General features: G+C 41.0%; 2 protein-coding genes across 4 annotated transcripts; both read left to right on the top strand.

Moving 5' to 3' along the window:
• Positions 1 to 413: 413 nt before the first annotated feature.
• sxph (saxiphilin) lies at positions 414 to 8,360 on the top strand. Of its 2 annotated transcripts, XM_079511108.1 has the most exons (17): positions 414 to 531; positions 836 to 999; positions 1,642 to 1,741; positions 1,951 to 2,127; positions 2,250 to 2,412; positions 2,844 to 2,908; positions 3,075 to 3,232; positions 3,405 to 3,591; positions 3,937 to 4,085; positions 5,148 to 5,238; positions 5,633 to 5,680; positions 6,232 to 6,414; positions 6,813 to 6,960; positions 7,055 to 7,137; positions 7,232 to 7,416; positions 7,542 to 7,728; positions 7,850 to 8,036. In XM_079511108.1, the coding sequence occupies exons 1-17, from the start codon at positions 486 to 488 to the stop codon at positions 7,891 to 7,893; spliced, it is 2,178 nt and encodes a 725-aa protein (XP_079367234.1). In that variant the 5' UTR covers positions 414 to 485; the 3' UTR covers positions 7,894 to 8,036. The 2 variants fall into 2 exon arrangements, with proteins under 2 accessions (XP_079367234.1, XP_079367233.1); XM_079511107.1 differs by lacking the exons at positions 414 to 531; positions 836 to 999; positions 1,642 to 1,741 and having other exon boundaries at positions 2,118 to 2,412; positions 7,232 to 7,421; positions 7,850 to 8,360.
• A 2,071-nt stretch (positions 8,361 to 10,431) lies between these two features.
• On the top strand, positions 10,432 to 14,578 carry sirt4 (sirtuin 4). Of its 2 annotated transcripts, none has more exons than XM_079511118.1 (4): positions 10,432 to 10,575; positions 11,984 to 12,468; positions 13,034 to 13,328; positions 13,599 to 14,576. In XM_079511118.1, exons 2-4 carry the CDS (start codon positions 11,984 to 11,986, stop codon positions 13,740 to 13,742), a joined length of 924 nt encoding a protein of 307 aa, XP_079367244.1. In that variant the 5' UTR covers positions 10,432 to 10,575; the 3' UTR covers positions 13,743 to 14,576. The 2 variants fall into 2 exon arrangements, with proteins under 2 accessions (XP_079367244.1, XP_079367245.1); XM_079511119.1 differs by having other exon boundaries at positions 10,565 to 10,680; positions 13,599 to 14,578.
• Positions 14,579 to 15,445: the final 867 nt, after the last annotated feature.

The following is a 15,445-nucleotide window of genomic DNA, read 5'->3' as shown; positions in this document are numbered from 1 at the left end:
TAATGTCTGACGTAATGAAATCACACCCGTGTGAACTGGGTGACCATAGCAACCATGCTCATTTTTTGGTACGAACAGACAGACAGACAAACTAACAAAGCCAGTTGTAGGAGTGGTTTACACCACTCAAAAATAATTATAATAATTATTATTAAAATAATTGTATAATTGCCCACTAATTTGGCTGCTGAAATATCCAAGAACATTAAAGTCAAGACACAAAGCAGCCCTTAAGTCTGCCCTTTAAAACGACAAACCTGTTTGGATGTGGGCAGTCCACGTGACAGATGGTCTTAAATATTTTCCATATGTGTGTAACAAAAGTCACTTTTTTTTTCCAGAAGAGCTCCTCTTGCACAATACTTTATATTTACCCCGCTATCACTGCCCCTCGCGTCTAATCCTCATGGAATTTGGTTTGCTGGATTATGTCAAGTGTAGGGTACATTTTTAAAGACATCTGTTGAACCGAAAAAGAGGGAAAAATGCGAACAGTTTTTCTCTGTCTCATATTTCTCTATGGCAGTTTGGGTAAGTGTGATTATTCTGGCTTGTTCGTTCAGCTGGCTATACTGGTAGTATTGAAAATGTAATGATCAAGATATAAACACTTTCCTGTGTTGTGAGCTTTAATTAAATACGGTACGTTATAAATTATGTACAAATCTGCCAGCGTGTAGGCAAAGCAGTTTCATCTTATTTGGATTATAACCTCTAGTCTGTTCACATGTTAACCTTTTTCCAGTGCCCTATCCAAAAATACACAGTATGTACATGGAAGTTTAGAGTTTTATAGTGAAATATCGTTCAGTTGGAGACATTCCTTGCAAAACAGGAAAGAAGATGCGGTGGTGTACAGTGTCGGAACCAGAACAGAAGAAATGTGCTGAACTGGCCAAAGCCCTGGTGGCTGTGTTGCCTCCAGCTGCTGTGGCAGCCTTTGCCAGGCTGTCCTGTGTACGTGCCTACAGCACTGCTGACTGCATCGATAAAATCAGGGTGAGACCATTTTCACATGACAAACTTTGGCACTATTGTTTTCAGCTAAGTTCCCAGCTGTAACTTAATTTTAGGGGGCTGCTCCAGATTGAAGTTCTTGCAGATAATTCTTCAGATTTCTTTTTGAAAGCTATTTGATGGAATTTATTGCAGCCTTGCTCATAAGGCTCACTGCCTCTGCGGGGGGACTGTTCAAGTGGCGTGAGGAAGTGGTCCTAGTCCGCTATACATTTTTCTTCACAACAGCATACATTTGGACTCCCTTGTCCCTTAGGGCCAGTGAAGGGTGGGGGGCTTGTTGTAGAGGGGTGAAATAAACTGCCCCAATGGCATGAGGAAGAGGGCTTGACAGACCGGTGTCTTTTGCTGGAAAGTAGATTAGATAATCTAATCCATAGGCTTGACAAACGACAATCAAAAATTAAGTAAAAATCTGCACACTGGTTCTCGGTTTCACTCGTTTATTGCTGTGCCACACTGATGTTTCAATCTTACTCTCGGCACACCATCAGGGAATTCGATTTTAAATTGCTGATGAAGATTGAGTGAGATTGAATTACGTTATCTGAGAACGAGTGTGTGGATATTATTCTCACTGTCAGATTGGGGAAAATGGCCTTCACTGCAGATTATATCTTTCAGGCTAACCGTGCTGATATAGTGACACTGGATGCTGGAGAGGTTTATTCTGCTGTGAAGCAGTTTGGCCTCATTGCCATCGCCAAGGAGATCTATAGTGAAGGTAAGTTCATGTTCATGTTCTGGAACCTTGAGATATTTCACCAGTAACAGTGTAACTATAGTTATATAGTGTGTGTGTGTGTGTGTGTGTGTGTGTGTGTGTGTGTGTGTGTGTGTGTGTGTGTGTGTGTGTGTGTGTGTGTGTGTGTGTGTGTGTGTGTGTGTGTGTGTGTGTGTGTGTGTGTGTGTGTGTGTGTGTGCGCGCCATAGGAGGTTGTATTCTGGCTGTGGCAGTGGTGACAAATGCCACCTTGGATATACGCTCTCTGAAAGGCCACAAAAGTTGTCACAGTGGAGCACGATGGACAGCTGGCTGGAGTCTGCCTCTAGGCTTCCTGCTGTCTCGTAACTATTTGACCTGGGAAAAGGAGCGGCCCTTGAGCCAAGGCACAGTATAATAAGTATAAGGCCTTACACGAGACTAGGACAGAGTCTACTTTACTTTATGCATAATAATAGCATTTTTGTCATCTCGGTGTTAAATGTGTTATGTTTTACTTGTACTGTAGATGTCGGTACCTTTTTCAGTGCTAGCTGTGTTCCTGGGGCTTCGGCCATGGCACCAGCCTTGTGTGCCTTGTGTCAAGGCCAGAAGTCATACATTCGACAGCGTAACTACCACTGTGAGACGTCCCACAGTGAACCCTTCTACAACTCACAGGGGGCGCTCAGGTTGGACTTGGCAGTTGCCCTAAGCAGTGGTTTTCTAACTTTTTATAATTTGTCCAATGCGCACCAATGGGCAAGTCAAAAGATAAAGGCAAACATTTCCGATCTACAAGGTTTTGACATGACCAAAATAACGACTATGAATATGTTTTTTGGGGTATAGAATTTGCTGCTGTATTGGGAAATTAGTCATTAAAAGTAGTAGTAGTAGTAATTAAACAATAACGTTATGTATAGTTGTATAATATACAGAATTTATATAATGTGTGGTTGTCATGAAATCCCTAGAAACATCTGTGCTTGACTCACAACACAGAACCTCAGAACCACTGGCCTAAAGCATGAATTATGAATAACTTAAATGTATGGCTTTCTAAATGTGCAACATCAGTAACTGTCTGCTTTTTCTATATCTTTTCCTCTGCCTGTAATAGATGTCTCAAGTCTGGAGCAGGGGATGTTGCATTCGTAGATCACTTAGCCCTTGAGAGTATTGAAGGTAGATCTGACTCTTTTCCATGTGCATGTGACTTTCTCTGTATCGGCACACCTTGGCAATGCAGTTTGATTTAACAAGCCAATCTTCATAACAAATTCCTTCTGACTCTTCAATCTTCTTTCGACCCATCCGCCATTTGGCTCATAACTGTTCTTTCTGGTCACAGAGAGTGAGAGAGAAGAGTTCAGATTACTGTGTGCCGACGGTTCACATGCTCCTCTCAGTGACTACAAACGTTGCAATTTGGGTCGTGGTCCAGGAGGAGGCATGGTCACAAGACTGAACTATCGCAAGATGGCTCGCAAATTCCTGACGACAGTGCAGGTAGATATACTTGTATATTTTAAAACATTGTTTTTAACTCTGCCAACAAATCCAAAGACACGTCCACAGACTCCACACTACACGCTGACTTCATTGATACATAACATTGCTGTGCTCCTTCTCTTGCCCGCCATTGCTTTGTTTTGTTCACTGCCCTTTTCATGTGTGGTAGATGTTGTTTGGCCAACGGGGACGAGAGAGGCTGCGTTTCCAACTCTTTAACTCGTCGTTTTATGAGGAAAATGACCTACTCTTCAAGGATGCAACAGATAAATTGGCCATTTTCACAGATGATAAGGATGTCAGTCAGGTGCTGGGGCTGGATTATGTAGCGCTCCTCAAAGGCCTTGGGCATGAAGGTGCTTATCAACATTGGTGTGTTTGTTTTGAATTGTCTCTGCCAGGCCGAAAGGCATGGCCGAGACTATGTTTTGCACCCTGTCCGTCCGTCTGTCTGTGGTTTTGTAAAAAACACTTATTCCATCCTGATTGGCAAATTCCGAACATTGCTGGCCCACAATAACCTACATGACCTGTGCACTGAGGAGCACCTTTGACCTCACTGAACGTGTGTGTGTGTGTGTGTGTGTGTGTGTGTGTGTGTGTGTGTGTGTGTGTGTGTGTGTGTGTGTGTGTGTGTGTGTGTGTGTGTGTGTGTGTGTGTGTGTGTGTGTGTGTGTGTGTGTGTGTGTGTGTGTGCGTAGGTAGCTCATTGGAGGACAGCGTTGTCCGTTGGTGTTGCATTAGCCATGCCGAGCAGATGAAATGTGAGCAATGGGCCCTCAATATAAAGTCAGACCCCTTAGTGTGTGTTAGAGCAGTCGCAATGAGTGACTGTGTGGAGAAGATAAAGGTGAGTTGTTTACCCACTTAAACACGCACACACACACATTGTATATGTATGTATATGTATATATATATATATATATATATATATATATATATATATATATATATGGAATTGACTTGGAGCATGCTGCATTGATGCCTGTATCCAGCCAGTATACAGTGGCTGACTTGCCAATCTCTAGGCTTTTTTTCAGAATAGGTTCAACAACCAAAACACTGATTTAATTAATGCAGAAATACTATTGATGTAAAATGTGTAGCACATAGACAATAGAAACTATTGCACATTCGGAGTCCACTAGTATACATTTAGGGCTGGGCTTAATTGTTTCTGTCAATGACCAATAATTTTATATATCCATGGCAAAAATAAAAATTAGACAAAGTTCCATCACAAGCTGACCCCTGCTAGTACCCTACCTCCTTTTTGAGTTACGGAGCTATATGTGTGGGTGGGTGGGTGGCTGGGAACGTGAGCACGAAAACAGCATGGTGGTTTTTCACCACCTGTGCGCAACCTAACACACACGCACATATTAACTGTATATATGGTGATTTCGGGTGTGCCAGTACAGTACAGCTAAGAGGGACCCCCACACGGTTACTCTGTCATTTCTCAACCGTTTCGGACGCGGGGCGGCTCGCCGGAATCGGGCCGGCACCCTGGGTGCGTTCCTGTGGGTCTAGAACTCCCCCCCCCACACACACACACCCCCACACGGAGTTGCACCACTCACTTCAAATGGGTGTGATTTTTTTCCTTTTTGCTAGGGTTCATGTGGTAAACTTTAAACATCACTGGATAATTTAACTGTCTTATGGTTTTATTTTGAATATTTGTTTTTCAACATGGGTTTCCATCAATCATCTCACAATTGCAAGTGTCCTATTTACATAGTGTTGATATATCGCCATGTCTTATAAGTTATTAATATAACTATATAATCATTATTAAATTCTGTACTGTTAACAAGTTATTAATATACCATCTGTTATCAGTAAAAAGTTGGACTGCTCTTCTAGCTACCAGTATCACTGATTCTACACACCTCACAATTTGCCACAGAGAGATGAGGTGGATGCTGTCTCGCTGGATGCTACTCATGCTTTCATGGCCGGGAAATGTGGCCTTGTCCCAGTGGTGACAGAGTATTATGGTGAGACCATATATAATACATCACACTGTATGGAATTCTGAGGCCTAATTTATACTTTGCCCTATGGGACACGGTCGTTCAGTGGAGTACAAATCACTGTAGGTCCTTCCTCATAAACTCATACAGTATACTTTGGCTACTATAACACAGAAGTTCAGATTATCTGGTTGATGCCATCTTTATTATTTAAACGCTATATACTTCATTGACCAGTGTTCCCCAGGGCTCTAAATAACTGACCTACAATGTCCTCTTGCGGCGCGTTGTGACTGTTAGCTTGTAGATCTGCTATTGTAGCTCACTGTTCACCCTAGAATAGGGACACTAGGGTGTAACTGGTCAATACAATTAAAATATTGGGCTGTTTGCACTGTTTTCTTTGACTCTCCTATAGGTGAGAACTGTGTTCCTGCTGATGGAATGACCCACTTAGAGACAGATGGTAAGATGAGATGAAATAATTACCCATTATTATCCAACATTCAACATAATGGAGACAATGAACCATATCTATGTATGGAAGTTTATTTGCCAACAATAAAGATCTATATACACAGTAAAACCCTCAATGTTAATTTAATTCCAAAGAGTGTATGAACACTCATCTAGGACTTTAACTATCGATTATCGTCTTAGTGATTATTCAATTAATGTTAATTTATTTTTTGATAAATCAAAAAGTGATGTTTTTATTTTCTTTAATCATTTGAAAACGTGTGTGTGTGTGTGTGTGTGTGTGTATATATATATATATATATATATATATATACTGTACATACATACATACAGACATACCCTGAATATTATAACGTAAATATCAATGGATCGATGTGAAAATGGCACAATAGATCTGCTATTTTCTTTTTAAATAAAGTGATGTACAAATTATTGTTTTTATTGTTGAATTGAATGAATGTTAAATTCGCCCCAAACTCTTCAGAATTTAATGAACACTGAGGATTATACTGTGTATCAATCAGTGTGTTCTTTCAGTGTTGCCGTCAGTGGTCGGCGTGGCGGTTGTGAAACGATCTAGCAGAAACCTATTTTTTGGGAACCTTGGGGGCCGTCGCTCCTGTCATGGACACATGTACAGTCCTGCAGGCTGGCTGCTGCCCTACACACATCATTTAAGCATGGATCATAACAGCAGCTCCCCCTGTGATCCAAACCAAGGTACTGAGGTTTCATGTTGAGTTGTTTCATGGACAATCCTACATTGATGCTTATGGTCTTATCTTATAATTTGTAGCATAGTAACTGATGCATAGAAATAGACCATCTACAAGCACTGCTGTTTTTGAAAATCTTTGAATGCCCAAAATAGTAACACTAAGTTGCAAGTGCTTTAACTTCATGAACTGCATTTCATTCAACACTTCTCTATTACACTTCATATACAGACTAGAATGTTTGTTACATACATACTCATACTACATACTCTTGTCACATACTCTGACTATAACACATTGCTTTGACCCTTGTATTCCCTTGTACTTACTTTTCTTTTCTGTCAACGGTGGTGGCTAAATGCCAGAAAAGGGAGTGTTGTGATTTGTTATGTCTTTGTTTAGTGTACAGTGATGTATTCTGGAAGGGCTGTCTTCCTGGCTCCCAGGGGAATCTCTGTAAAGTGTGCATGGGTGGTACAGGAGAGGCTGCAACCAAACGCTGTGCTGATAACCACAATGAACGCTACTATGGCAACATGGGGGCACTGAGGTATGTCAGAGAATTTATTTGAAAGTTGGCTTTTCGGTTTAGATGGGTTCAAGATTGTCAAGAAAATAATTATTATAATATTTATTGATTGTAGGTGCCTGGTTGGAGACACCAGTGGCAAAAGCTACGGAGACATAGCCTTCCTTGAGCAGCACAATTTGGAGACCAACATTCTCAGTGGGATATTCAACTTGCATGCATACATGCTAATGCATATATTTATCTGTGTTCCAGTGTTCTGCCACATTATGCATTGCCTTTTGTTCTCCAGGTTTGAGTTCGACTGGCTGGGCAGACAGTTGGCTGTCATCAGACTTTGAGTTGTTGTGTGGGGATGGTCGACGTGCCTCTTTATCAGAGTGGAAGAACTGTAATTTAGGAGTCATCCCTCCAAACATCGTCATGACACGGCCAGTTCTTACAGCCCGAGTATATGACTTTCTCATGAAGTCACAGGTCAGGTTGTTACTTTAAACATACTTTATTATAACATAAATTTAGATTTTCATATATAGCCTATACACATCTCAAAGACAGAAAACTTCATTTGCAGTGCAATAACTGTGTGTTTTAATTTATAGGAAACTCTGTCAGCCAACCCAGACACAGAATTCAAGCTCTTTCAGTCCATGCAATATGGAGAAAGTGATCTGTTATTCAAAGATGCGACTCAGTGTCTTGTGCACACCAGCCACATGGATTATCGTGCTATCCTTGGGGAGGAGTTTTACAGACATGCTGAAACAGTCTTCAACTGCACACATTCTGGTATGATTGTAGTCTACATCTAGTCTACATGTGCATTATTGTTACACATATCACTTATATGAACTATGCATAATTAATGCATAATTAATTAATTGACTACTTAATATCTTCCCTGCAACAGCTCTCTTGGAGTTTTGTGATCAGGATGTGTGCAGCATATTCTAATGGACAAAAAGAAGAAAACCCCCATGTATGCAATATCGGTAAACACATGTTTCTTTTCTTCCTGAGTGGCTGGAAATACTCATTCTCGCAGCTTGCCTCCTGCCAACCCACTCTTCTCTACATCATCCAGTTGCCATAGTAATCCTGACTCTGCTATGTGTTGCTGACTGTGTGTGTGGTGCACCAAAGCTTGAAATGAAATGTCAAGCAGCTTCTACAAGCCTACAATATAAAACAAACACTGATCGAATTGTTGAAGGCCATGACAAATAGGTGAAAAGGCCTTTAGCAACTCTCAAAACAAATGTACTACTGGGATTAAGTTTTATTTTATTTTTTAACATTCAATGTTCAAGGGCCCGGTTTCCCAAAGGACACATGGTGTAAGAGGTATGGTGTAGCTGTAGCACATGCCCTCTAGGCCACACACAGAAGCCTGTGAACATAGACATTCCGTGCATAGATGTGCCACGCAATGGTAGGCCTCAGGCCTGGTATGGTAGGCGTCAGGTCTACCATTCTGAAATTTCATTTAATTAGCTGGACAGCTGACAGTAGGCTCTTTACTCTAAAATATATATATATATATATACATTATCTTTTTAAGAGTAAAGAGAGCCTACTGTCAGCTGTCCAGCAGTCCAAATATTATTAAATTCAATTTCAGAATGGTACCATTGTGTGGCACATCTATGCACGGAATGTCTATGTTCACAGGCTTCTGTGTGCGGCCTAGAGGGCATATGATCTGAGCATGTACTTCACCATACCTCTTACACCATGTGTCCTTTGGGAAACCGGGCCAATGACTCTTGCCTTGATTCACCATGTCAGCGATTTAAAAACTCAGCAATTGAAATATTTGACTATACAAACCGATGGTTTATAACAAGCAATAACACATGCCAACTGCTGTGCTTCAAGAACACATATGGAAATAAATATGACAAATCAATCAATATGTTGACAACTACAGTTTGTATTTGTATTTCAAATGACTAAGTCTTCAACCACCTTTGGCTTGTCTCAAGTCGTCTTCAATCTTTGGCTTGCTGTTTTTGCTAATATAAGGGAATTGCTCCTTCTATATGCCTTGCAATGCATTACACTTGTTTACAGGCCTATAGGGTCCACCATTTTCAATTCATCAGAACATTATCTTGTTTAAAATTATTCAGAAGAGGCTAACCTATCCAAAAAACAACGTCCTTACAAAAATAAAGTTTATTTACTTATTACTTGGCAATGTTGGCATACATATTTACATACATTTAAATCAATACATATAGGCTATATAACTTATAAATGTCAGGCCAAATAGTAATCTCAAATAGTAATCTCAGCAAGGCAGATGGCTTCTTGGTTAGAGTGGGTGACAATATTATCACACGAAAAGATGAAATTACCTACCTAGGTTCCATCCTGGAGGCTAATCTTTCCGGTGATAAAATGGCCACCAATGTAATCAAAAAAGTCAATCAAAGAACAAGATTCCTTTACAGGATCTCCTCACTGGTCAACAAAAACACCTTGAAGACCTTAACAGGAGCCCTCGTACAAGGTTTCTTTGACTATGCATGCACCTCTTGGTACCACAGCACCTCAAAGGCCCTTAAAACAAGGTTCCAGACCTCCCAAAACAAACTGGTCAGGCTCCTACTTGGCCTCACCCCCCGAACCCACCTCCCCTGCCCACTTTGACAGGCTGGAATGGCTTAGGGTTGACGACAGAGTACAGCATCTTGCAATGGGTCTGGTCCACAAGATTCGATACACCACCAAGATACCCATGTACCTGTCTAAATACTTCCTTAATGTTAACAAAGTCCACACCCACAACACCAGAGGGAGTGCAACAAACCATGTACAACCCAGATTCGGCACAAACAAGGGACTAAATTATTTTTGCTCCTATGCCACCAAAATGTGGAACGCCCTACCAACAGTCATTAAGACATGTGAATCCCTTGACTCCTTCAACACCGCTCTCAAAGGGCACCTATGGACGGCTGCAATTCGAAACTGCCCCCCGTAAAATCTGAATCCCCTCCCCACCACCCCCCCCCCCCTTTTTTCCCCTCACTGTATATGTTTCTTTTCCCTTTTTACCTCCTTTATGATGAATTCCTGTTCTGTTCTTTGACTATATAGTAGTGTCTATCTGTACGTCTCTAAATGTTTTGATGAATTGAACATGGTGGACCCTCTTGTAAACAAGTGTAATGCTTAATTGGGTCGTCCACTCACAGTTAACAGTCTTTGTATTGAGTTTGTGCTTGAAATGTACTGTAATTCTGCAAACTGTTAATAAATATTTCAATCAATCAATCAAGCCAGTAGGTCTATATTAGGCCAGTTATAACAATCGTTCAGGATTGGAAAGATTAAATAGAAATAGAAATGTTTGATTCCTTTATTTTATTTTTTAAAAAGTACCAGATATGAGTGTAATATATTTTATCTACAAAGGTGATTCGATGCCCGGTCCCGGCTACAGCAGCTACATAACCGTGACTTTTACGTCCACAGTAAAATGACCATAGATAACCTTGCACGGCACGGGCTCCTCCAGCATAGGTCGCCAGGCTTTTCCTTTCTCCTTGACTTGTGACTGGTGTTACACAAAAATGCGACACATCCGGTTCTTCTCACTGTTGCTTGAAGGCGTCCTTTTTCAGTGTGGTAAATGCATTACTTTATAAAGCTTGGCAGTGGCCATGTCATTCTGTCATATTTACCTTCTGATATGTTATAGAATTAGCTACGTCAGTACGGTGTTGTGACAAGGTACCATTACAATTCATCCAGATAGTTAGCTTTGGCAACGTGTGGCTTTGAACTGTGCGCTGTAACGTTAGTTCCTTGTGACTCTTGAAACATTTACTTTTATAGATTCTAGCTTGCTAAATATAACGTTACTAATATGTTGTGTTGCTGTCAAGGTTATATAAAGATCCACTGTAGAACGTGTAGTCTCAAACATTTTTTTTTAGAGAGAATTACAAATTGAACTGCAATGGAAATATATGCAGAAGCAGTTAATGTATTTATAGTGTACATTAGAGCTAATGCTAGCTCTGGTCCATAGCTAGCCTAAAATGTACTCTCGTAGATGTAGGCTAGTGAAGTCCAGAGCGAGGCATAGTCTTACCTTCACAAACATCACTGCAGTGTGAACGATACTTATAATACTGTATCGTATTCGTATAATGTAAATATTTGTATACACAGTGTTGCGAAGGCTCTCAAATGGATCTCCATATATGGGGATAAAAGGCTGTCACTTGGATCTCCACATATGATGATGATTTATGGCCCATATGTGGAGATAATGGAAATATCCAATGCTGACATCGGATTGATGTGGGAACCCCATATAGGGATGTACACGTGTGTCATCGTCATATGCGATTGGATAGCATTGTCATTATGACACACATATAACTAAAAAGTATAAAAGGATTACAGTCAGAGACTTAAGGTGGCAGAATATCTTCTAATATCTTTGGCCTGAGTCAGTTGGATAGGACGGAATATCTGGCCAAGCAAATTATAGAGCTTTTCATTGGAGGTTTCCACATCTCGGTTAAGTTCGTATCGAACACCACTGTCGTGGGTCCTAACTACATAACCAGCACTGGTTCGAGCTATTTTACACACAGTATAGGCTATGTTGTGTAATGTACAGTATGATTGAAGGCTATTCATGATTGAATATGTCATTACACCAGCAAAATATAGCCTAAGATTTAGACTCTCGTAGATGTATTTATCGATAATGACTTTTTGTAATACATCTACGAGAGTCTAAATCTTAGGCTAAGCCAAATACACACAAACTATTGTTTCTGTGTAAAGGCTGTATTAAATGACATGATTACAATTAATTTGACACATGTTCTCATGGAGTACCTGTAATGGAGAAACCTTATAAAATAAGTGGTAGGCTGTGTGTGTGTGAGAGAGAGAGAGTGTATTATATGAGTGAGTGTGTTTTATCAGAATCTATCTGTTCCCCCAATATGAATCTTCAAAAATCCATTTGGGATGACAGCTATAAAATAACCCACATATTGTTGTCTTGACATAGATGCGACTGCCATGGAGGCCCTCTGTGCTCTGTACAGCACCAGGAAAAGGTTCAGCCGCAGTTCCTGCAAGACTGTTGAGTTTTGTGCCTGCCAGCAGCACCATTGATGCACATACCCTCGAACGGCTGCAAACCTTTGTATCCCGTGCCACAAAACTCTTTGTTATGACTGGTGCAGGTATGTCGACAGAGTCTGGAATTCCTGATTATCGCTCAGAGGGAGTTGGACTGTATGCCCGCACTGATCGACGACCCATGGAGCATATTGAATTTATTCGTAGTGCTAAATCTCGTCAGCGCTACTGGGCAAGGAACTACATGGGGTGGCCACAGTTCTCCTCCCACCAGCCGAACTCTGCACACAAGTCACTGCAGAAATGGGAGGAAAGGGGAAAGTTGCACTGGCTTGTCACTCAGAATGTAGATGCCCTTCATTCTAAAGCAGGACAAAAACGGCTCACTGAACTTCATGGGTGTACACACAGGTATGGCTGCATTGTCTTCTTACTTACACACAACAGTGATTCGGTTAGAAGTCTAGTCGCACCACAGAGAATTAATTGGTTAGCACTGAGACTAACCATCAGACAAATACTAGCCTGGCATAGCTAGTATATTTACCGGAGAAAATAATGTCCTACAATCCCTCCTGTTGGTTCCATCATGACTACAGCAGAAATTAAACTCCACATAATGCAATAAATGCAGTTTTTCTACAGCACCCATAGTGTATCAACCGTTTGCTCTTGTAATTGACAATTCCAACCCTACATTCAGAAAAGATAGTTTCCATTTTGTAACACAGACAGTGTCAAGGTTTCCACCTTGATACAATCAGGAGTACACTTTTTTTTTTAGTAACTGGTAAGGAGTGTGGACTCATCATTTAATAACAAAATCTGAGGCAACATAGAACCTCAAACAAATCTGATAATGCACCTTCCAACTGAGACAAATAAAAAGCCAAATAAAGTATTTACGGTAGTCATAAGAGCTGCAGGATAACAAATTATACATATATCAAATTAATTGTATGCATGTCCCCCTTAGGGTAATGTGTCTGGGATGTGGTGCTATCTCACCAAGGGAGGCGCTCCAGAGGAGATTTACAGCACTGAACCCTGGTTGGACAGCACAGGCAGGGGGCGTGGCTCCAGACGGTGATGTTTTCTTGGAGGATGAGCATGTCCTCCACTTCAGAGTTCCTTCCTGTAAGGACTGCGGAGGCATACTGAAGCCCCAAGTTACATTTTTCGGAGACACTGTAAACAAGGCAACGGTGCAGTTTGTGCATGAAAGATTGGAAGAATCAGACGCAGTGCTCGTTGCAGGGTCCTCAGTACAGGTAGGGTTTACTGAGATGTTAGCAATGATGTCTTTGATTAACTGTGATGTATTTATTGCCACATACGATTCATGTCGTTAATATTTTCACCTAATGTACTTCTGTTTTAATTTTGATGAACATCTCACTTTGGAATAAACCTGGTTAAATGTAGAGGCATTGTTTAAGGTCATTTGTCTCTGGAGTCTGGACATTGTAAATAACTTGAATGGAATGAAAACACAAATATACAATTCATGATTAACTATGATGCTCTCTGTCTTTCCAAAGGTTTATTCAGGATACAGATTCTTATTGGCAGCTAATGATACGAAAATCCCAATTGCCATTTTGAACATTGGGGCCACGAGGGCGGACCATCTGGCAGAACTGAAAGTGAGTGCCCGCTGTGGTGAAGTGCTATCAATCATTTAGCCTCTCTGACTTAAAGTCGGAGTAACATTTTGGACAGTATTGCTTCCCATGGAGAGGGATGTCTGGAGCTCTCTGGTGGAGCTGTTGTCCCCGCGACCCGACTACGGATAAGCGGTTGAAGATGGAAGAATGGATGCTTCCCATCAGTTCATCGCTCCAGACTGTCAATGATGCCTCAAAGTCAAGTAGATAGCCATGTTATCAACTTGATTTAACTTTTAATATGTTTTACAATGTTGCGTTTTGTTCTAATTTCATCTACCGGTATGTTTGAGATGAAAAAATAAATACACTAATCATTTAAAACTGCAGTTTCTATCCAATGATGACTTTGGGAAAATGAGCTTGGTTTAATTGGAATTTAAATGGCAGAACTTGGCATCCTCCCCAGCACCTATCACGAGGTATCCTTTAAGGGTCAGTCTTTTGTTTTCTTTATATATGCTTCACTTTGGCACTATTTTTCTGAATTGTTTGTGTGTTTGCCCTCAGCTGAATCCCAAATCAGGATGTGAACAGGATGGTGGATTTATAAATTCAACAAACTATGACATCAGGAGCAGTTATTGAATTGACTTTACTTTATAATGATTTAAGTAAATATAAATGTCATGTATATGTAGTGGGGTTAATATCATTTTAATTGCCTTGGAAGTCATTACATTTTGGATGGCTACAAACTTTCTCTGGCTAAACAAAAACAAAACTGAAGTCATCATTTTTGGCCCACCAAATTCCATCACCTGCATGCACTTGGCCTCCCAGATCTTCAAAGTGCATCCATTTTGGGCACACATGCACAAATCTGTGCTGTGTAACTATGGCTATGGCGACTGTGGCTCAAGAGGTAGAGCAGGTCGTCCAATGATCCATGGGTCGGCGGTTCGAATCCCGGCTCCTGTCTACATGTCGAAGTGTCCTTGGGCAAGACACTGAACCCCAAATTGCTCCCGATGTGCTGGTTGGTACCTTGCATGGCTTCCGCTGCAATCGGTGTGTGAATGGGTGAATGTAATGCAATCTATGTAACGCGCCTTGGATAAAGGCGCTATATAAATGCACCATTTACCATTTTATGTTCATTGGTTGCACAAGTGCACTGTAGTAGTTTTTATCCTTCAGTCACAATAGCAAACTTTAAGCTGCAGTTTTAACACACCGACCCATGCTTTTATTACCTCTCCAGTCTGTTGATGGTACAAAATTCAGCTGCTAGACTTAACTGGAACAAATAAAGAAGAGCACATTAACCCCATTTTGGCCCAACTGCATTGGCTTGCTACCAGTGAGATATCAAATTGATTTTACAGTTTTTGTTTTTAAAGACTTAAATGGCCTAGCCCTAGGTCATCCACAAAACACCCTTTCAGTTCCCAAAACATGCCTTGGACCTAAAGGGTGACCGGGCCTTCTCTTTTGCTTCCCCCAAACTCTGGAACAATACCCCACCATGTTAATGGCGTGATTTAAGTTTTCCCACAGCATTGGGCTTCGTACACACACAGAACGAATGTTCTGTGCTCTGCCTGTGTGTTATGGCCGCCCCAATGCTTTTCCAATGGAAGTCACATGGTTTGACCAAACACTTGTTTGATTGTGGGGAGGGGGGCAATCAAAAACAAGTGTTTGGTCAAACCACGTGACTTCCATTGGAAAAGCATTGGGGCAGTCATGAAACAGGCAGAGCACAGAACATTCGTTCT

This window comes from Electrona antarctica (assembly GCF_951216825.1).
Source record: "Electrona antarctica genome assembly, chromosome: 9".
Classification (NCBI taxonomy): Eukaryota; Metazoa; Chordata; class Actinopteri; order Myctophiformes; family Myctophidae; genus Electrona; species Electrona antarctica.
Note: the sequence above shows the minus strand (reverse complement) of the source record. Positions and strands in the feature narration are given on the sequence as shown.

Excerpts from the sequence above, each read along its gene's own strand:
- sirt4 (XM_079511119.1), top strand. The coding sequence starts at position 11,984 with ATGCGACTGCCATGGAGGCCCTCTGTGCTCTGTACAGCACCAGGAAAA. Across the intron at positions 12,469-13,033 it reads CTTCATGGGTGTACACACAG|GGTAATGTGTCTGGGATGTG; the intron begins GTATGGCTGCAT and ends TGTCCCCCTTAG. Across the intron at positions 13,329-13,598 it reads TTGCAGGGTCCTCAGTACAG|GTTTATTCAGGATACAGATT; the intron begins GTAGGGTTTACT and ends GTCTTTCCAAAG.
- sxph (XM_079511108.1), top strand. The coding sequence starts at position 486 with ATGCGAACAGTTTTTCTCTGTCTCATATTTCTCTATGGCAGTTTGG. Across the intron at positions 532-835 it reads ATTTCTCTATGGCAGTTTGG|GAAAGAAGATGCGGTGGTGT; the intron begins GTAAGTGTGATT and ends CTTGCAAAACAG. Across the intron at positions 4,086-5,147 it reads ACTGTGTGGAGAAGATAAAG|AGAGATGAGGTGGATGCTGT; the intron begins GTGAGTTGTTTA and ends AATTTGCCACAG.